This window comes from Panulirus ornatus, chromosome 1 (genome assembly GCF_036320965.1).
Source record: "Panulirus ornatus isolate Po-2019 chromosome 1, ASM3632096v1, whole genome shotgun sequence".
Classification (NCBI taxonomy): Eukaryota; Metazoa; Arthropoda; class Malacostraca; order Decapoda; family Palinuridae; genus Panulirus; species Panulirus ornatus.
Window position 1 is genome coordinate 75,839,185 of NC_092224.1, and position 23,322 is coordinate 75,862,506.

Consider the following 23,322-nt stretch of genomic DNA (forward strand, 5'->3'; position numbering starts at 1 on the left):
GTATCTAACAAATCTCTATTACATTTTATTGTGTATACTACAAGCACAAGCTGTTATATGATTTCAATGTTAATGCTTTAGTATTTACCAAAGACAAGATCTTCTACAATCAATAACTTGTCCTTAATAAAACATATATATATATATATATATATATATATATATATATATATATATATATATATATATATCTATATATATATTTGCAGAAGATGAAAGCCGGCAAGGCAGCAGGTTTGGATGGTATTGCAGTGGAATTTATTAAAAAAGGGGGTGACTGTATTATTGACTGGTTGGTAAGGTTATTTAATGTATGTATGACTCATGGTGAGGTGCCTGAGGATTGGCAGAATGCGTGCATAGTGCCATTGTACAAAGGCAAAGGGGATAAGAGTGAGTGCTCAAATTACAGAGGTATAAGTTTGTTGAGTATTCCTGGTAAATTATATGGGAGGGTATTGATTGAGAGGGTGAAGGCATGTACAGAGCATCAGATTGAGGAAGAGCAGTGTGGTTTCAGAAGTGGTAGAGGATGTGTGGATCAGGTGTTTGCTTTGAAGAATGTATGTGAGAAATACTAAGAAAAGCAAATGGATTTGTATGTAGCATTTATGGATCTGGAGAAGGCATATGACAGAGTTGATAGAGATGCTTTGTGGAAGGTATTAAGAATATATGGTGTGGGAGGCAAGTTGTTAGAAGCAGTGAAAATTTTTTATCGAGGATGTAAGGCATGTGTACGTGTAGGAAGAGAGGAAAGTGATTGGTTCTCAGTGAATGTAGGATTGCGGCAGGGGTGTGTGATGTCTCCATGGTTGTTTAATTTGTTTATGGATGGGGTTGTTAGGGAGGTGAATGCAAGAGTTTTGGAAAGAGGGGCAAGTATGAAGTCTGTTGGGGATGAGAGAGCTTGGGAAGTGAGTCAGTTGTTGTTCGCTGATGATACAGCGCTGGTGGCTGATTCATGTGAGAAACTGCCGAAGCTGGTGACTGAGTTTGGTAAAGTGTGTGAAAGAAGAAACTTAAGAGTAAATGTGAATAAGAGCAAGGTAATTAGGCACAGTAGGGTTGAGGGTCAAGTCAATTGGGAGGTAAGTTTGAATGGAGAAAAACTGGAGGAAGTAAAGTGTTTTAGATATCTGGGAGTGGATCTGGCAGCGGATGGAACCATGGAAGTGGAAGTGGATCATAGGGTGGGGGAGGGGGCGAAAATCCTGGGAGCCTTGAAGAATGTGTGGAAGTCAAGAACATTATCTCAGAAACCAAAAATGGGTATGTTTGAAGGAATAGTGGTTCCAACAATGTTGTATTTTTGCGATCCGTGGGCTATGGATAGAGTTGTGCGCAGGAGGATGGATGTGCTGGAAATGAGATGTTTGAGGACAATGTGTGGTGTGAGGTGGTTTGATCGAGTAAGTAACGTAAGGGTAAGAGAGATGTGTGGAAATAAAAAGAGCGTGGTTGAGAGAGCAGAAGAGGGTGTTTTGAAATGGTTTGGGCACATGGAGAGAATGAGTGAGGAAAGATTGACCAAGAGGATATATGTGTCGGAGGAGGAGGGAATGAGAAGTGGGAGACCAAATTGGAGGTGGAAAGATGGAGTAAAAAAGATTTTGTGTGATCGGGGCCTGAACATGCAGGAGGGTGAAAGGAGGGCAAGGAATAGAGTGAATTGGATCGATGTGGTATACTGGGGTTGACGTGCTGTCAGTGGATTGAATCAGGGCATGTGAAGCGTCTGGAGTAAACCATGGAAGGCTGTGTAGGTATGTATATTTGCGTGTGTGGACGTATGTATATACATGTGTATGGGGTGGGTTGGGCCATTTCTTTCGTCTGTTTCCTTGTGCTACCTCGCAAACGCGGGAGACAGCGACAAAGCAAAAAAAAAATATATATATATATTTATATATATATATTTTTCTTTCTTTCAAACTATTCGCCATTTCCCGCATTAGCGAGGTAGCGTTAAGAACAGAGGACTGGGCCTTGAGGGAATACCCTCACCTGGCCCAATTCTCTGTTCCTTCTTTTGGAAAATTAAAAAAAAAAACGAGAGGGGAGGATTTCCAGCCCCCCGCTCCCTCCCCTTTTAGTCGCCTTCTACGACACGCAGGGAATACGTGGGAAGTATTCTTTCTCCCCTATCCCCAGGGATAATATATATATATATATATATATATATATATATATATATATATATATATATATATATATATATATATATCGAGTAAGTAACGTAAGGGTAAGAGAGATGTGTGGAAATAAAAAGAGCGTGGTTGAGAGAGCAGAAGAGGGTGTTTTGAAATGGTTTGGGCACATGGAGAGAATGAGTGAGGAAAGATTGACCAAGAGGATATATGTGTCGGAGGTGGAGGGAACGAGGAGAGGGGGGAGACCAAATTGGAGGTGGAAAGATGGAGTGAAAAAGATTTTGTGTGATCGGGGCCTGAACATGCAGGAGGGTGAAAGGAGGGCAAGGAATAGAGTGAATTGGAGCGATGTGGTATACAGGGGTTGACGTGCTGTCAGTGGATTGAATCAAGGCATGTGAAGCGTCTGGGGTAAACCATGGAAAGCTGTGTAGGTATGTATATTTGCGTGTGTGGACGTGTGTATGTACATGTGTATGGGGGGGGGGGGGTTGGGCCATTTCTTTCATCTGTTTCCTTGCGCTACCTCGCAAACGCGGGAGACAGCGACAAAGTATAAAAAAAAAAAAAAAAATAATATATATATATATATATATATAATTTATTTATCTTTATTTATCAGTATATACATACATGTCCATACACGCAAATATACATACCTATACATCTCAACGTATACGTATATATACACACACAGACATATACATATATACACATGTACATAATTCATACTGTCTGCCTTTATTCATTACCTATCGCCACCCCACCACATATGAAATAACAACCCCTTCCCCCCTCGTGCGTGAGGTAACGCTAGGAAAAGACAACAAAGGCCACTTTCATTCACACTCAATCTCTAGCTGTCATGTAATAATGCACCAAAACCACAGCTCCCTTTCCACATCCAGGCCCCACAGAACTTTCCATGGTTTACCCCAGATGCTTCACATGCCCTGGTTCAATCCAATGACAGCTCGTTCCAATTCACTCTATTCCTTGCACACCTTTCACCCTCCTGCATGCTCAGGCCCCGATCACTCAAAATCTTTTACACTCAACCTTTCCACCTCCAATTTGGTCTCCCACTTCTCCTCGTTCCCTCCACTTCTGACACATATATCCTCTTGGTCAGTCTTTCCTCACTCATTCTCTCCATGTGACCAAACTATTTCAAAACACCCTCTTCTGCTCTCTCAACCACACTCTTTTTATTACCACACATCTCTCTTACCTTATCATTACTCACTCGATCAAACCACCTCACACCACATATTGTCCTCAAATATCTCATTTCCTGCACATCCACCCTCCTCCGCACAACTCTATTCATAGCCCATGCCTCTCAACCATATAACATTGTTGGAACCACTATTCCTTCAAACATACCCATTTTTGCTTTCCGAGATAATGATCTGGACTTCCACACATTTTTCAACGCTCCCAGAACTTCCGCCCCTTTCCCCACCCTATGATTCACTTCTGCTTCCATGGTTCCATCCACTGCCAAATCCACTCCCAGATATCTAAAACACTTCACTTCCTCCAGTTTTTCTCCATTCAAACTTACCTCCCAATTGACTTGTCTCTCAATCCTACTGTACCTAATATCCTTGCTCTTATTCACATTTACACTCAGCTTTCTTCTTTCACACACTTTACCAAACTCTGTCACCAGCTTCTACAGTTTCTCACACGAATCAGCCACCAGCACTGTATCATCAGCGAACAACAACAACTGACTCACTTACCAAGCTCTCTCATCCACAACAGACTGCATAATTGCCCCTCTTTCCAAAACTATTGCATTCACCTCCTTAACAACCCCATCCATAAACAAATTAAACAACCATGGAGACATCACATACCCCTGCTGCAAACCTACATTCACTGAGAACCAATCACTTTCCTCTCTTCCTACATGTACACATGACTTACATCCTCGATAAAAACTTTTCCTGCTTCTAACAACTTGCCTCCCACACCATATATTCTTAATACCTTCCACAGAGCATCTCTATCAACTCTTATCATATGCCTTCTGATCCATAAATGGCACATACAAATCCATTTGCTTTTCTAAGTATTTCTCACATGCATTCTTCAAAGCTAACATCTGATCCACACATCCTCTACCACTTCTGAAACCACACTGCTCTTCCCCAATCTGATGCTCTGTACATGCCTTCACCCTCTCAATCAATACCCTCCCATATAATTTCCCAGGAATACTCAACAAACTTTTACCTCTGTAATTTGAGCACTCACTTTTATCCCCTTTGCCTTTGTACAATGGCACTATGCAAGCATTCTGCCAATCCTCAGACACCTCACCATGAGTCATACATACATTAAATAATCTTACCATCCAGTCAACAATACAGTCGCCCCCTTTTTTAATAACTTCCATTGCAATACCATCCGAACCCGCTGTCTTGCTGGCTTTCATCTTCCGCAAAGCTTTTACTACCTCTTCTCTATTTACCAAATCATTTTCCCAAACCCTCTCACTTGGCACACCACCACGACCAAAACACCCTATATCAGCCACTCAATTATCAAACACATTCAACAAACCTTCAAAATACTCACTACATCTCCTCACATCACCATTACTTATCACCTCCCCATTAGCCCCTTGACCGAAGTTCCCATGCGTTCCCTTACACACTTTTTTTAACCTCATTCGAAACCATCTTTTTATTCTCCCTAAAATTTAATGATACTCTCTCACCCCAACTCTCATTTGCCCTCTTTCACTTCTTGCACCTTTCTCTTGACCTCCTGCCTCTTTCTTTTATACATCTCCCAGTCATTTGCATTATGCCCTGCAAAAATCGTCCAAATGCCTCTCTCTTCACTTTCAGTAATAACCTTACTTCTTCTTCCCACCACTCTACCCTTTCTAATCTGCCCACCTCCCACGCTTCTCATGCCACAAGCACCTTTTGCACAAGCCATCACTGCTTCCCTAAATACATCCCATTCCTCCCCCACTTCCCTTATGTCCTTTGTTCTCACCTTTCCCCATTCTGTACTCAGTCTCTCCTGGTACTTCCTCACACAAGTCTACTTCCCAAGCTCACTTAATCTCACCACTCTTTTCACCCCAACATTCTCTCTTCTTTTCTGAAAACCTCTACAAATCTTCACCTTCGCCTCCACAAGATCATTAGTGATCAGACATCCCTCCAGTTGCACCTCTTAGCACATTATCATCTAAAAGTCTCTCTTTCTCACGCCTATCAATTAACACGTAATCTAATAATGCTGTCTGGCCATGTCTCCTACTTACATAGGTATACTTATGTATATCTCTCTTTTTAAACCAGGTATTCCCAATCACCAATCCTTTTTCAGCACATAAATCTACAAGCACTTCACCATTTCCATTTACAACACTGAACATCCCATGTACAACAATTCTTCCCTCAACTGCCACATTACTCACCTTTGCATTCAAATCACCCATCACTATAACCTAGTCTCATGCATCAGAACTACTAACACACTCACTCAGCTGCTCCCAAAACACTTGCATCTCATGATCTTTCTTCTCATGCCCAGGTGCATATGCACCAATAATCACCCATCTCTCTCCATCCACTTTCAGTTTTACCCATATCAATCTAGAGTTTACTTTCTTACACTCTATCACATACTCCCACCACTCCTGTTTCAGGAGTAGTGCTACTCTTCCCTTCCTCTTGTCCTCTCACTAACCCCTGACTTTACTCCCAAGACATTCCCAAACCACTCTTCCCCTTTACCCTTGAGCTTCGTTTCACTCAGAGCCAAAACATCCAGGTTCCTTTCCTCAAACATACTACCTATCTCTCCTTTTTTCTCATCTTGGTTACATCCACACACATTTAGACACCCCAATCTGAGCCTTCGAGGAGGATGAGCACTCCCTGCGTGACTCCTTCTGTTCCCCTTTTAGAAAGTTAAAATACAAGGAGGGGAGGGTTTCCAGCCCCCCTGCTCCCGTCCCCTTTAGTCGCCTTCTACGACACGTGAGGAATGTGTAGGAAGTATTCTTTCTCCCCAATATATATATATTACATATTTATTTATTTTGCTTTGTCGCTGTCTCCCGCGTTTGCGAGGTAGCGCAAGGAAACAGACGAAAGAAATGGCCCAACCCACCCCCATACACAATGTATATACATATACGTCCACACACACAAATATATATACCTATACATCTCAATGTACACATTTATATACACACACAGACACATACATATATACCCATGCACACAATTCACACTGTCTGCCTTTATTCATTCCCATCGCCACCTCGCCACACATGGAATACCATCCCCCTCCCCCCTCATGTGTGTGAGGTAGCACTAGGAAAAGACAACAAAGGCCCCATTTGTTCACACTCAGTCTCTAGCTGTCATGCAATAATGCCCGAAACCACAGCTCCCTTTCCACATCCAGGCCCCACACAACTTTCCATGGTTTACCCCACATGCTTCACATGCCCTGATTCAATCCACTGACAGCACGTCAACCACGGTATACCACATCGATCCAATTCACTCTATTCCTTGCCCTCCTTTCACCCTCCTGCATGTTCAGGCCCCTATTACACAATCTTTTACACTCCATCTTTCCACCTCCAATTTGGTCTCCCACGTCTCCTCGTTCCCTCCACCTCCGACACATATATCCTCTTGGTCAATCTTTCCTCACTCATTCTCTCCATGTGCCCAAACCATTTCAAAACACCCTCTTCTGCTCTCTCAACCACGCTCTTTTTATTTCCACACATCTCTCTTACCCTTATATTACTTATTCGATCAAACCCCCTTACACCACACATTGTCCTCAAACATCTCATTTCCAGCACATCCACCCTCCTGCGCACAACTCTATCCATAGCCCATGCCTTGCAACCATACAACATTGTTGGAACCACTATTCCTTCAGACATACCCATTTTTGCTTTCCGAGATAATGTTCTCGACTTCCACACATTCTTCAAGGCTCCCAGGATTTTCGCCCCCTCCCCCACCCTATGATTCACTTCCGCTTCCATGGTTCCATCCACTGCCAGATCCACTCCCAGATATCTAAAACACTTTACTTCCTCCAGTTTTTCTCCATTCAAACTTACCTCCCAATTGACTTGACCCTCAACCCTACTGTACCTAATAACCTTGCTCTTATTCACATTTACTCTTAACTTTCTTCTTTCACACACTTTACCAAACTCAGTCACCAGCTTCGGCAGTTTCTCACATGAATCAGCCACCAGCACTGTATCATCAGCGAACAACTGACTCACTTCCCAAGCTCTCTCATCCCCAACAGACTTCATACTTGCCCCTCTTTCCAAAACTCTTGCATTCACCTCCCTAACAACCCCATCCATAAACAAATTAAACAACCATGGAGACATCACACACCCCTGCCGCAAACCTACATTCACTGAGAACCAATCACTTTCCTCTCTTCCTACATGTACACATGCCTTACATCTTCGATAAAAACTTTTCACTGCTTCTAACAACTTGCCTCCCACACCATATATTCTTAATACCTTCCACAGAGCATCTCTATCAACTCTGCCATATGCCTTCTCCAGATCCATAAATGCTACATACAAATCCATTTGCTTTTCTAAGTATTTCTCGCATACATTCTTCAAAGCAAACACCTGATCCACACATCCTCTACCACTTCTGAAACCAAACTGCTCTTCCCCAATCTGATGCTCTGTACATGCCTTCACCCTCTCAATCAATACCCTCCCATATAATTTCCCAGGAATACTCAACAAACTTATACCTCCGTAATTTGAGCACTCACTCTTTGCCTTTGTACAATGGCACTATGCACGCATTCCTCCAATCCTCAGGCACCTCACCATGAGTCACACATACATTAGATAACCTTACCAACCAGCCAACAATACAGTCACCCCCTTTTTTAATAAATTCCACTACAATACCATCCAAACCTGCTGCCTTGCCGGCTTTCATCTTCCACAAAGCTTTTACTACCTCTTCCCTGTTTACCAAATCATTTTCCCTAACCCTCTAACTTTGCACACCACCTCGACCAAAACGCCCTATATCTGCCACTCTATCATCAAACACATTCAACAAACCTTCAAAATACTCACTCCATCTCCTTCTCACATCACCACTACTTGTTATCACCTCCCCATTTGCGCCCTTCACTGAAGTTCCCATTTGCTCCCTTGTCTTATGCACTTTATTTACCTCCTTCCAGAACATCTTTTTATTCTCCCTAAAATTTAATGATACTTTATCACCCCAACTCTCATTTGCCCTCTTTTTCACGTGAACTCTTGCACCTTTCTCTTCACCTCCTGACTCTTTCTTTTATACATCTCCCACTCAGTTGCATTTTTTTCCCTGCAAAAATTGTCCAAATGCCTCTCTCTTCTCTTTCACTAATAATCTTACTTCTTCATCCCACCACTCACTACCCTTTCTAATCAACCCACCTCCCACTCTTCTCATGCCACAAGCATCTTTTGTGCAATCCATCACTGATTCCCTAAATACATCCCATTCCCCCCCCACTCCCCTTACTTCCATTGTTCTCACCTTTTTCCATTCTGTACTCAGTCTCTCCTGGTACTTCCTCACACAAGTCTCCTTCCCAAGCTCACTTACTCTCACCACCCTCTTCACCCCAACATTCACTCTTCTTTTCTGAAAACCCATACAAATCTTCACCTTAGCCTCCACAAGATAATGATAAGACATCCCTCCAGTTGCACCTCTCAGCACATTAACATCCAAAAGTCTCTCTTTCGCGCGCCTGTCAACTAACACGTAATCCAATAACGCTCTCTGGCCGTCTCTCCTACTTACATACATATACTTATGTATATCTCGCTTTTTAAACCAGGTATTCCCAATCATCAGTCCTTTTTCAGCACATAAATCTACAAGCTCTTTACCATTTACAACAATGAACACCCCATGTATACCAATTATTCCCTCAACTGCCACATTACTCACCTTTGCATTCAAATCACCCATCACTATAACCCGGTCTCGTGCATCAAAACCACTAACACACTCATTCAGCTGCTCCCAAAACACTTGCCTCTCATGATCTTTCTTCTCATGCCCAGGTGCATATGCACCAATAATCACCCATCTCTCTCCATCAACTTTCAGTTTTACCCATATTAATCGAGAATTTACTTTCTTACATTCTATCACATATTCCCACAACTCCTGTTTCAGGAGTACTGCTACTCCTTCCCTTGCTCTTGTCCTCTCACTAACCCATGACTTTACTCCCAAGACATTCCCAAACCACTCTTCCCCATTCTTTCGTCTGTTTCCTTGCGCTACCTCGCTGACGCGGGAGACAGCAACAAAGCAAAATAAAAAATAAATATAATATATATATATATATATATATATATATATATATATATATATATATATATATATTATACTTTGTCGCTGTCTCCCGCTTTAGCGAGGCAGCGCAAGGAAACAGACTAAAGAATGGCCCAACCCAACCACATGCACATATATATACATACATGTCCACACATGCACATATACATACCTATACATTTCAATGTATACATATATATACATACACATATATACACATGTACATAATTCATACTTGCTGCCTTTATTCATTCCCGTCGCCACTGTGCCACACATGAAATGACACCCTCCTCCCCCCCACATATGCATGAGGTAGCACTAGGAAAAGACAACAAAGGCCACATTCGTTCACACTCAGCCTCTAGCTGTCACGTATAAGCACCAAAACCACAGTTCCCTTTCCACATCCAGGCCCCACAAAACTTTCCATGGTTTACCCCAGACGCTTCACATGCCCTGGTTCAATCCACTGACAATTCACTCTGTTCCTTGCATGCCTTTCACCCTCCTGCATGTTCAGGCCCCGAACACTCAAAATCTTTTTCACTCCATCCTTCCACCTCCAATTTGGTCTCCCACTTCTTGTTCCCTCCACCTCTGACAGATATATCCTCTTTGTCCATCTTTCCTCTCTCATTCTCTCCATGTGACCAAACCATTTCAATACACCCTCTTCTGCTCTCTCAACCACATTCTTTTAATTACCACACATCTATCCTCCTCTGCACACTCCTCACAACCATATGAATATATATATATATATATATATATATATATATATATATATATATATATATATATATATATATATATATATATATATTATCCCTGGGGATAGGGGATTAAGAATACTTCCCACGTATTCCCTGCGTGTCGTAGAAGGCGACTAAAAGGGGAGGGAGCGAGGGGGCTGGAAATCCTCCCCTCTTTTTTTTCTTTTTCCAAAAGAAGGAACAGAGGGGGCCAGGTGAGGATATTCCAAAAAAGGCCCAGTCCTCTGTTCTTAACGCTACCTCGCTAACGCGGGAAATGGCGAATAGTTTAAAAGAAAGAAAAAGAAAATATATATATATATATATATATATATATATATATATATATATATATATATATATATATATATATATATATATATAAAATCATGTAGCCTTCACATTAATAAAGTTCAGGATGGACTGTTTCACAAGTATTTTAGTTTTTACGTTTCATAAATTCATGGTAAGTGCCTGTGAAGCTGTGTGGGTAAGGAGATGACCATGGGCCACACCTGTCATTGAATCCCATACCCATAATATTATTTAGCCTAACACCTATCGCCTAGTACCAAATCCGATCACTAAGCCCCACACTTTTCACCTAGTAGCATATATCCTCGTTTTGTTCCATACACTTTTCACCTAGTACCACATACCATCACCTTGTTCCATACCTCCTTCACCTAGCTTCACATACACGCACCCTGCCACACAGCCATATACCCAATCATCTTAGCACTGTACCCTCGTCACCTGACCACACATCCCTACTACATTACTCAACATCTTATTCATCACCTTGAACCATATGTACTGCTGAAATGTGCAATTTCAATCATGATCTCGGTTTTTTCCTGTATATATAATACTTGTAGTAAGTTCCCATAAAGCTGAATGGGTGAGCAGGTGACCATGGGCGAAATCTGTCACCAAGACCCATACCATGCCATATGAACTCACATCTTCAGCATCTTGTCCTACTTGCCAATTTTATACCACATCACCCTAGTTCCCTCACAGCCTTATCACCTTCTCCTAAACCCCATCATCTGGCCATATACCCAATCCCTTTCATCCATACCCCATCTAGCCCCACACCCATCACCTAGGACCACTTATCATGAACTTGGTTAGGAGTGAGCCCAGCTCTTGAAAGAAGTGTAATACAGCATGTGAGCCCAAAAAGAATTATGAATTAAGAGAAATGTCCATAACAGAAATTTTAATGAATGCAGGGGCAGATAAGAGAAAGTGATAATGATGGTAATGGTTTGTTTGCAAAAGGCATTCATGGCTTGAGAATATACACTTGAGAAATTCCATGTGTGAATGTTTTAAGATGATTTTACAGCCATTATCTATTTAATGACATCTTACAATGATATTTTATAATTAGGTTATAGTTTCATACTACAAAATGTGACCCCTAAGAGTTATAATGGATATTTATTTAAATCTTAATATAAGTGATTTGTAAAAAAAAAAAATTTCATATGAAATATTTCATGATTTTCTTGAGATACTTTCTTATTCATCAGGTATTCTCTGATACTGTAAAGCAAAACACTTGACCACTGATATCTCACCAACTGATTGGTTAACATACACTTCAACCAACACTTACTGTCATCATGGTTTTTCTGCAATATCATTCACTACTTCCTGCCTCCAAGGTAAGTGAAGCCATTTCATTGTGTCCCAAGAACAATAAAGATGCTCTTGGAATCAGTTTAAATGTGAAGTTAAGGGTGCACAGAAAGCTTGATGCTGGTGAGAATCTGATGGCTATAGCCATGTCCTTTAACAAAGCCCTCCATCACACATTTTCTGGTAACTTATCATCATGTACCATCAAAATTAATATGTATTAGTCTGTGGTAAGTAGCTTTCTGGCTTGGTTGTTGCATGTATACAGGTATCCCATGTTTTTGCACCTCAACCTTCTACATCCTACAAAGTTAAACTTTCCGACAATCAAAATTCACATTTTTGAAGTTTAAATAATTGATCTAACCATACAGTTTCAAAAATATTTATACAAGAATAAAAACGAATGCAGGTAATTATTTTTTGTCCACTAACTTCATTGTAATGTTGTATTGAAGTTTCGTAGAATCTTCAGCACAAAGTGCTAAAAACTGCAAGAGTTAGGCTTGAGAGAGTCAAATGGGCTGAATACTGGTTAAAATTGTTTTGTTCTATATAATAAATCTTTCCTTAGTGTAAACACTATGATTCAATAATAATTTTTTCAAAAAAGCAAAACAATATAATTTGTCATATTTTAAAAAGCACTCATCATCAGTCAACAAATCCTCCACTTTTACTAGAAAGCCTTCTGCCTCATCTTTGTCAACTTTTCAAGAGGAGTCAGTGTCAGACACTTGACTCTCCAAATGATCTGAGGACTGCTCATCACTGTCAAATGATTCAGATTCATTTTCAGCCTAGTTCTCTAAGTCTAAGTAAAAGCTGCTCGGTTTCCTTCTTAAAAAAACATGAAAATGATTTCCCATTGGCATGGCTGGAGGATGACTGACTGTGGGTAGAAATTATTGTACAATACCACCTCAATCACCACTCAGTCTGAGTGCATGGCCTTGAGCAATGCCACCTCAGTCATCACTCAAGAGTCGATACATGGCCTTGAAATAAAGATATGAAACACTATCCATAAATATCTGTCCAGAGGCATTGCTGTGTTCATGTAAATATCTGTCTGGTAGCATTAAGGGGTTAAGCACTCCCCTATCTGAAGCCTTGACTCGTAACTTAAAGGTGGCATTTTTGGTGAGTTTGTTTGGGTTAATGGTGGAAGAAATAAACTGGGGTGTATCTGCACTTGCCTGATTACTTTCAACCAAGGTTTAGATTAGCTCTTCTCATAAAATGTTCAAACCATCCAAAAACTGCTTTAAATTTTTCAGTGGTGGGTGGCGCATAATTGTATGTGCACCATCACCATCATCCTTGGTCGTCCTATGAATTGTGTGTAAATTAGCTGTTCTCCTGAAATATTTATTTGAACCAGAGCAGGCCTTCAAAATTTTCAGTATTATTTGATTCACAATTTCATAAATCTTTAGAGATACTCCAAGATTTCACTCTACTTAAAAGAATTTTCCTTTGGTTTTGAGCTTCATAACAAGTATTCACCAAGTTTTCCATTTCATTCATGAAACTGCAAATGCTTGTCATGTATAACTCTTAAGTTGCTCTACTGTATTCTGAAATTTTCATAAGCCTGCTCCCTAATCACGTGATTAAAGCTTCCTGCCACTGTCATGATAAAAGCTGCTTTTCCAATCTTTTGTCTAAGTGATTTTTAAATTCTAAGAAAAATCAACTGAATTGTGCTAAGAAAAAACAGAAAATAAAAAAGTATTTATTGATTTATTATACTTAGTCACTGTCTCCCGTGTTAGCAAGGTATTGCAAGGAAACAGACGAAAGAATGGCCCAACCTAACCACATACACATGTATATAAACACTCACACACGCACATATACATACCTATAAATTTCAACGTATACATACATATACACATGTACATATTCATACTTGCTGCCTTCATCCATTCCTGTCACCACCTCGCAACACATGAAAAACAGCACCCCCCTCCCCCTGCATGCGCGAGGTAGCTCTAGGAAAAGACAACAAAAGCCACATTTGATCACACTCAGACTCTTGCTGTCGTGTGTAATGCACCGAAACCACACCTCCTTTTCCACATCCAGGCCCCACATAACATTCCATGTTTACCCTAGACTCTTCACATGCCCTGGTTCAATCCATTGACAGCACATCAACCCCGGTATACCACATCATTCCAGTTCACTCTATTCCTTGCACGCCTTTCATCCTCCTGTATGTTCAGGCCCTGATTGCTCAAAATCATTTTCACACCATCCTTCCACCTCCAAATTGGTCTTCCACTTCTTGTTCCCCCCACCTCTGAAACATATATCCTCTTTGTCAATCTTTCCTCACTCATTCTCTCCATGTGACCTAACCATTTCAATACACCCTCTTCTGCTCTTAACCACACTTTTATTACCACACATCTCTCTTACCCTTTTCATTACTTACTCGATTAAACCACCTCACACCACATATTGTCCTCAAACATGTCATTTCCAACAAATCCACCCTCCTCCGCAAGACCCTATCAATAACCCATGCCTCGCAACCACATAACATTTTTGGAACCACTATTCCTTCAAGCATAACCATTTTTGCTCTCTGAGATAACGTTCTTGCCTTCCACACATTCTCCAGTGCTTCCAGAACCTTCACCCCCTCCCCCACCCTGTGACTCACTTCCGCTTCCATGGTTCCATTCACTGCTAAATTCAGTCCCAGATATCTAAAACACTTCACCTCCTCCAATTTTTCTCCATTCAAACTTACTTCCCAATTAACTTGTCCCTCAACCCTACTGAACCTAATTACCTTGCTCTTATTCACATTGACTCTAAGCTTTCTTCTTTCACACACTTTACCAAACTCAGTCACCAACTTCTGTAGTTTCTCACCCAAATCAGCCACCAGTGCTGTATCATCAGCAAACAACAACTGGCTCACTTTCTAAGCCCTCTCATCCTCGACACTGCATACTTGCCCGTCTCCAAAACTCTTGCATTCACCTCTCTAACAACCCCATCCATAAACAAATTAAAAAACCATGGAGACATCAAGCACCCCTGCCGCAAACCAACATTCATTGGGAACCAATCACTTTCCTCTCTTCCTACTCATATGTATAACTTACATCCTCGATAAAAACTTTTCACTCCTTCTAGCAACTTACCTCCCACACCATATACTCGTAATACCTTCCACAAAGCATCTCTATCAACTCTTATCATACGCCTTCTCCAGATCCATAAATGCTACATACAAATCTATATGTTTTTCTAAGTATTTCTCACATACATTCTTCAAAGCAAACACCTGATCCACACATCCTCTACCACTTTTAAAACCACATTGCTCTTCCCCAATCTGATGCTCCGTACATGCATTCACTCTCTCAATCAATACCCTCCCATGTGATTTCCCAGGAATACTAAACAAATTTATACCTCTGTACTTTGAACATTCATCTTTATCCCTTTTGCCATTGTACAATGGCACCATGCATGCATTCTGCCAATCCTCAGGCATTTCACCATGAACCATACTACATTGAATATCCTCAACAACCAATCGACAACACAGTCACCCCCTTTTTTATTACCGTCCAAACCCGCCACCTTGCCAGCTTTCATCTTCCACAAAGCTTTCACTACCTTTTCTCTATTTACTAAACCATTTTCCCTGACCCTCTCTCTTCACACTCCACCTCGACCAAAACACCATATGTCTGCCACTCTGTTATCAAACACATTCAACAAACCTTCAAAATACTCACTCCATCTCCTTCTCACTTCACCACTACTTGTTATTACCTCCCCATTTGCCCCCTTCACCGATGTTCCCATTTGTTCTCTTGTCTTTCCCACTTTATTTACCACCTTCCAAAACATCTTTTTATTCTCTTTAAAATCTAATGATACTTTCTCACCCCAACTCTCATTTGCCCTCTTCACCTCTTGCACCTTTTTCTTGACCTCCTGCCTCTTTCTTTTATACATCTCCCACTCAGTTGCATTTTTTCCCTGCAAAAATTTTCCAAACACCTCTCTTTTCTCTTTCACTAACAATCTTACTTACTAACAATCACTACCCTTTCTAATCTACCCACCTTTCTCATGCCACAAGCATCTATTGCGCAAGCCATCACTGCTTCCCTAAATACATCCCATTCCTCCCCCACTCCCCTTACATCATTTCCTCTCCCTTTCATTGTGCATTCAATCTCTCCTGGTACTTCCTCACAAAAGTCTCTTTTCCAAGCTCACACTTACTCTCGCCACTCTCTTCACCCCAACATTCTCTGTCCTTTTCTGAAAACCTCTACAAATCATTGCCTTTGCCTCTACAAGATGATGATCAGACATCCCCTCTCAGCCCATTAACATCCAAAAGAGACTCTTTCACATGCCTATCAATTAACACGTAATCCAATAATGTTCTCTGGCCATCTCTCCTACTGACATAAGTATACTTATGTATCTCTCTTTTTAAACCAGGTATTCCCAGTCACCAATCCTTTTTCAGCACACAAATCTATAAGCTCTTCACCAGTTCCATTTACAACACTGAATACCCCATGTACATCAATTATACCCTTAACTGACACATTACTCACCTTTGCTTTCAAATCACCCATCACTATAACCTGGTCTCTTGCATCAAAGTATCCACAGTAAATAAATATGGGTGAAAGAGGCAGTAGTGTGATGTACGAGTAATGTGATGCTGTCCTTCAGGTGTTGTGAGCCACCACTTAGCAACACAACCTCACACCTAATCCATTTGTGATGGTCTTTGTAATCTTGCACTCTCTTTTTCTACATGTATATATTCACAAATAATTACTCTATATTACAGTATACACCAAACAGCTAATACAGTATTGCAACAACTTTACTATCACGAAGAAAGTACTACTCCAACAAAACCATTTACCACTGTTATCAAATTGTTAAGGTTTAGTTAGTTCATGATTGCTTTATAATATTAACCCTCATATAATGACAGGTTTACAGTCTTGTCATTATGGCAGAATGTTATCATAAAAGTCACTGAAATCCATGTTTTCAGGGAAGTAATTGCCTGACAAAAATTTACCCTTCATGAAAACCTAAGTAACCGACAATAGGGAGGGTTTTATTGATCTGGAAAGATACGGAGGTAATGTGAGGGTACACTTTAGAAAATCAAAAGAACCTGTAAAACCTTAACACCTAACTGATATCATGAAACGCGAATATATTTCACAGGAGTATTTCTAGATATATTTGAGCACATTATTTGTTTTATTTCTTTTTGAAGGAGGTAAATAACATACATAAGACGAGAAAAAATGGGACAATCAGTGAAGGGGGCAAATGGGAAGGTAATAACTAGTAGTGATGAAGTGAGAAGGAGATGTAGGGACATGAATGCAAGAGTTTTGGAGAGGGGCAAGTATGCAGTCTGTTGTGGATGAGAGGGCTTGGGAAGTGAGTCAGTTGTTCACTGATGATAGAGCACTGGTGGCTGATTCGGGTGGGAAACTGCAGAAGTTGGTGACTGAGTTTGGTAAAAAGTGTGAAAGGAGAAAGTTAAGAGTAAATGTGAATAAGAGCAAGGTTATTAGGTTCTGTAGGGTTGAGGGGTAAGTTAGTTGAGAGTTATGTTTGAATGGAGAAAAACTGGAGGAAGTGAAGTGTTATAGATAATTAAGAGTAGATTTAGCAGCAGATGGAACCATGGAAGCGGAAGCGAGTCACAGGATGGGGGAGGGGGCGAAGATTCTGGGAACACTGAAAAAATGTGTGAAAGGCAAAAACATTATCTCGGAGAGCAAAAATTGTTTTGTTTGAAGGAATGGTGGTTCCAATGATGTTATATGGTTGCGAGGCATGGGCTATAGATAGGGTTGTGTGGAGGAGGGTGGATGTGTTGGAAATGAAATGTTTGAGGACAATATGTGGTGTGAGGTGGTTTGATCGAGTAAGTAATGAAAGGGTAAGAGAGACGTGTGGTAATACAAAGAGTGTGGTTGAGAGAGCAGGAGAGGGTTTGTTGAAATGGATTGGACACATGGAGAGAATGAGTGTGGAAAGATTGACAAAGAGGATATGTGTCAGAGGTGGAGGGGACAAGGAGAAGCGGGAAACCAAATAGGAGGTGGAAGGATGGACTGAAAAAGATTTTGGCTGATTGGGGCTTGAACATACAGGAGGGTGAAAGGAGTGCAAGGAATAGAGTGAATTGGAGCAACGTGGTATAATGGGGTGGACATGCTGTCAATGGATTGATAAAGGGCATGTGAGGTGTCTGGAGTAAACCACGGAAAGGTCTGTGAGGCCTGGATGAAGAAAGGGAGCTGTGGTTTGGGTGCATTAAACAAAACAGCTAGAGACTGAGTGTGAATGAATGTGGCCTTTTTGTCTATTCCTGGTGCTACCTTGCTGGGGGAAAGGGTGCTGCTGCTGCTGTTTCCTGTGGGGTGGGGTGGTGACAGGAATGGATGAAGGCAGCAAGTATGAATATGTACATGTGTATATATGTATATGTCTATGTGTGTGTGGGCGTTTATGTAAATACATGTGTATGTGGGTGGGTTGGGCCATTCTTTCATCTGTTTCCGTGCGCTCCCTCGCTAATGTGAGGGACAGCGATAAAGTATTTTTATATTTTTTATTATACTTTGTCACTGTCTCCCAGGTTAGCAAGGTAGCGCAAGGAAACAGACGAAAGAATGGCCCAACCCACCCACATACACGTGTATATACATAAACGCCCACACACGCACATATATATACCTATACATTTCAATGTATACATACATATACATACACAGACATATACATATATACACATGTACACATTCATACATGCTGCTTTCATCCATTCCCCCCACCACACTTGAAATGGCACCCCCTCCCCCAACATGCGTGCGAGGTAGTGCTAGGAAAAGACAACAAAGGCCACATTCGTTCACACTCAGTCTCTAGCTGTCATGTGTAATGCACCCAAACCACAGCTCCCTTTCCACACCCAGGCCCCACAAAACTTTTCATGGTTTACTGCAGATGCTTCACATACCCTGGTTCAATCGACTGACAGCATGTCAACCCCAGTATACCACATCATTCCAATTCACTCTATTCCTTGCATACCTTTCACCCTCCTGTATGTTCAGAATCGATTGCTCAAAATCTTTTTCACTCCATCCTTCCACTTCCAATTTGGTTTCCAACTTCTCCTTGTTCCCTCCACCTCTGACACATATATCCTCTTTGTCAATCTTTCCTCGCTCATTCTCTCCATGTGACCAAACCATTTCAATACACCCTCTTCTACTCTATCAACCACACTCTTTTTATTACCACACATCTCTCATACCCTTTCATTACTTAATCGATCAAACCACCTCACACCAAACATTGTCCTCAAACATCTCGTTTCCAACACATCCACTCTCCTCTGCACAACCCTATCTATAGCCCATGCCTCACAACCATATAACATTGTTAGAACCACTATTCCTTCAAACATATCCATTTTTACTCTCCGATAACATTCTTGCCTTCCTCGCATTCTTCAACGCTTCCAGAACCTTCGCCCACTCCCCCACCCTGTGACTCGCTTTCACTTCCATGGTTCCATCTGCTGCCAAAGTATAATAAACAGATATGGGCATTTATGTGTATATTTGTGTATGTTGGGGGCTGGACCATTCTTCATTGGTTTCCTTGCACTATCTCGCTAACGCGGGAAACATCGATGAAGTATAATAGGAAAAATATATATATTTGTGTATGTGTGCTGTTCTATGTTATTTAAATATAATACAAATTACTAAAAAGACTACCATCATATGGAAAATTAAAGCACTTCTTTGTCATTCTGACTTAATCCATGGTCATACTGAATTAACATATCCAATTTTACTTTCATTGATATTTCTTTTTACCCTGGTACAGTTTGTAGATGCTGGCTACTTCTTACTTGTTTTGAGGGGTTATAATAGTTTTATACTAGGAAAGCTTTGATAACTTACCTCACATACAACAAAAGGAGGAAAGCATTAGCGGACAAATGCACCATCTTGATTATCCTACTACCCTGCTTAGTGCTACCCTTACATTCTTTCAAAAGGTAAAACCTCCTGATATTCAACCAAGCTGAATTTAAAATGTTGAGCACTAACTAGAACTTTACACAACTGTAAAATAATGGTACTTTTCTTATTTAAGACCAAGAATGCTATGCAATTAGCCAAACTCACAAGTGACTCAAAGTAGCTTTAGAAAATAATCTAAAATCACATAACAGCCACTAAATGTCACCTTATGAGGAAACAGGATATTTTCACATGCATACTGAAATAGCAATGCACCAGTAAATATTAATATCACGTACAAGAAAAGTATTGACTGACTCTGCCTACTTGAGATTACACCATGAATGAAAAGTCATGTAAGGCGAGGCAGTATCATTGGGAACTATTCACTCCAAAGGAGCCTACATTTCCCTGCTAAAGTCTTGGGCCACGAGAGCCTTTAAACAACAGCCCTGGGTAACACCAGGACTCTTTCACAGAAATTGGTTATGGGGTTATCATCTTAATATTTTATTTATATTCATTTTGCTTTGTCGCTGTCTCCCACATTAGCGAGGTGGCACAAGGAAACAGACGAAAGAATGGCCCAATCTACGGACATACACATGTATATACATACACGTCCACACATGCAACTATACATACCTATACATCTCAACATATACATATATAAACACACAGACATATACATATATACACATGTACATAATTCATACTGTCTGTCTTTATTCATTTCCATCACCACCCCGCCACACATGAAATAACAAACCCCTCCCCCCTCAAGTGCGCGAGGTAGTGCTAGGAAAAGACAACAAAGGCCACATTCATTCACAATCAGTTTCTAGCTGTCATGTAATAATGCACCGAAACCACAGCTCCCTTTCCACATCCAGGCCCCACAGAACTTTCCATGGTTTGCCCCAGACGCTTCACATGCCCTGGTTCAATCCATTGACAGCACGTCGACCTGGTATACCACCTCGTTCCAATTCACTCTATTCCTTGCACGAATTTCACCCTCCTGCATGTTCAGGCCCCGATCACTCAAAATTTTTTTTCACTCCATCTTTCCACCTCCAATTTGGTCTCCCACTTCTCATTCCCTCCACCTCTGACACATATCCTCTAGGTCAATCTTTCCTCACTCATTCTCTTCATGTGACCAAACCATTTCAAAACACCCTCTTCAGCTCTTTCAACCACACTCTTTTTATTACCACACATCTCTCTTACCCTATTATTACTTACGCGATCAAACCACCTCACACCACATATTGTCCTCAAACATCTCATTTCCAGCACATCCACCCTCCTTTGCACAACTCTATCTATAGCCCACACCTCGCAACCATATAACATTGTTGGAACAGCTATTCTTTCAAACATACCCATTTTTGCTTTCCGAGATAATGTTCTCGACTTCCACACATTCTTCAACACTCCCAGAACTTTCGCCCCCTCCCCCACCCTATGATTCACTTCTGCTTCCATGGTTCCATCCGCTGCCAAATCCACTCCCAGATATCTAAAATACTTCACTTCCTCCAATTTTTCTCCATTCAAACTTACCTCCCAATGGACTTGTCCCTCAACCCTACTGTACCTAATAACCTTGCTCTTATTTACATTTACTCTCAGCTTTCTTTTTTCACACACTTTACCAAACTCAGTCACCAGCTTCTGCAGTTTCTCCCACAAATCAGCCACCAGCACTGTATCATCAGCGAACAACAACAGACTCGCTTCCCAAGCTCTCTCATCCACAACAGACTGCATGCTTGCCCCTCTTTCCAAAACTCATGCATTCACCTCCCAAACAACCCCATCCATAAACAAATTAAACAACCATGGAGACATCACACACCCCTGCCACAAATCCACATTCACTGAGAACCAATCACTTTCCTCTCTTCCTACACGTACACATGCCTTACAGCCTCGATAAAAACTTTTCACTGCTTCTAACAACTTGCCTCCTATACCATATATTCTTGTTACCTTCCACAAAGCATCTCTATCAACTCTGTCATATGCCTTCTCCAGATTCATAAATGCTACATACATATCCATTTGCTTTTCTAAGTATTTCTCACATACATTCTTCAAAGCAAACACCTGATCCACACATCCTCTACCACTTCTGAAACCACACTGCTCTTCCCCAATCTATTGCTCTGTACATGCCTTCACCCTCTCAATCAATACCCTCCCATATAATTTCCCAGGAATACTTAACAAACTTGTACCTCTGTAATTTGAGCACTCACTTTTATCCCCTTTGCCTTTGTACAGTGGCACTATACAAGCATTCCGCCAATCCTCAGGCACCTCACCATGAATCATACATACATTAAATAACCTTACCAACCAGTCAACAATACAGTCACCCACTTTTTTAATAAATTCCACTGCAATACCATCCAAACCCGCTGCCTTGCCGGCTTTCATCTTCCACAAAGCTTTTACTACCTCTTTTCTGTTTACCAAATAAATGAAAAAATAATCATATTGAAAATTAATTTCTTTCATAAATGAAGCAAGGTGACCTGGATCACTGTGGAGAACTGGAAAATGTGCTTATACTTACATGCCATGTTCCTGCTTGTGGGATAAAAATAATAAATAATTTTCCTCGGTAATCTTTAATGAAATTCATGATTAACTCCAAAAATACCTACTAATACCCTCTTTAATACTTTTCATTATTTTAGGAAAAAGTACACAAGTATTTTGTAAAGCATATTAAAAATATATCCCTGATTTGTTTGTTTATTTTTACAACGGATACATGTTGACCCTCTTGTCTTACGCACTTTATTTACCTCCTTCCAAAACATCTTTATATTCTCCCTAAAATTTAATAATACTCTCTCATCCCAACTCTTATTTGCCCTCTTTTTCACCTCTTGTACCTTTCTCTTGACCTCCTGCCTCTTTCTTTTATGCATCTCCCAGTCATTTGCATTTTTTCTCTGCAAAATTCGTCCAAACGCCTCTCTCTTCTCTTTCACTAATAATCTTACTTCTTCATCCCATCACTCACTACCCTTTCTAATCTGCCCACCTCCCATGCTTCTCATGCCACAAGCATCTTTTGTGCAAGCCATCACTGCTTCCCTAAATACATCCCATTCCTCCCCCCCTCCCCTAACGTCCTTTACTCTCACCTTTTTCCCTTCTGCACTCAGTCTCTCCTGGCACTTCCTCACACATGTCTCCTTCCCAAGCTCGCTCACTCTCACCACTCTCTTCACCCCAACATTCTCTCTTCTTTTCTGAAAACCTCTACAAA

General features: G+C 40.9%; 2 protein-coding genes across 9 annotated transcripts in view; one reads left to right on the forward strand and one right to left on the reverse strand.

Annotated features, from left to right (window-relative positions):
• LOC139749831 (uncharacterized) overlaps positions 1 to 23,322 on the forward strand; it is a 275,451-nt gene that overhangs the window by 26,109 nt on the left and 226,020 nt on the right. The window contains exon 3 of the mRNA XM_071664142.1: positions 11,847 to 11,981. Within this exon, the coding sequence (XP_071520243.1) occupies positions 11,940 to 11,981 (42 nt within the window). The 5' untranslated portion in view covers positions 11,847 to 11,939. The remainder of the gene's footprint in view (positions 1 to 11,846; positions 11,982 to 23,322) is intronic.
• LOC139749797 (uncharacterized) overlaps positions 1 to 23,322 on the reverse strand; it is a 128,049-nt gene that overhangs the window by 9,436 nt on the left and 95,291 nt on the right. The gene's annotated exons all lie outside the window — the stretch shown is intronic.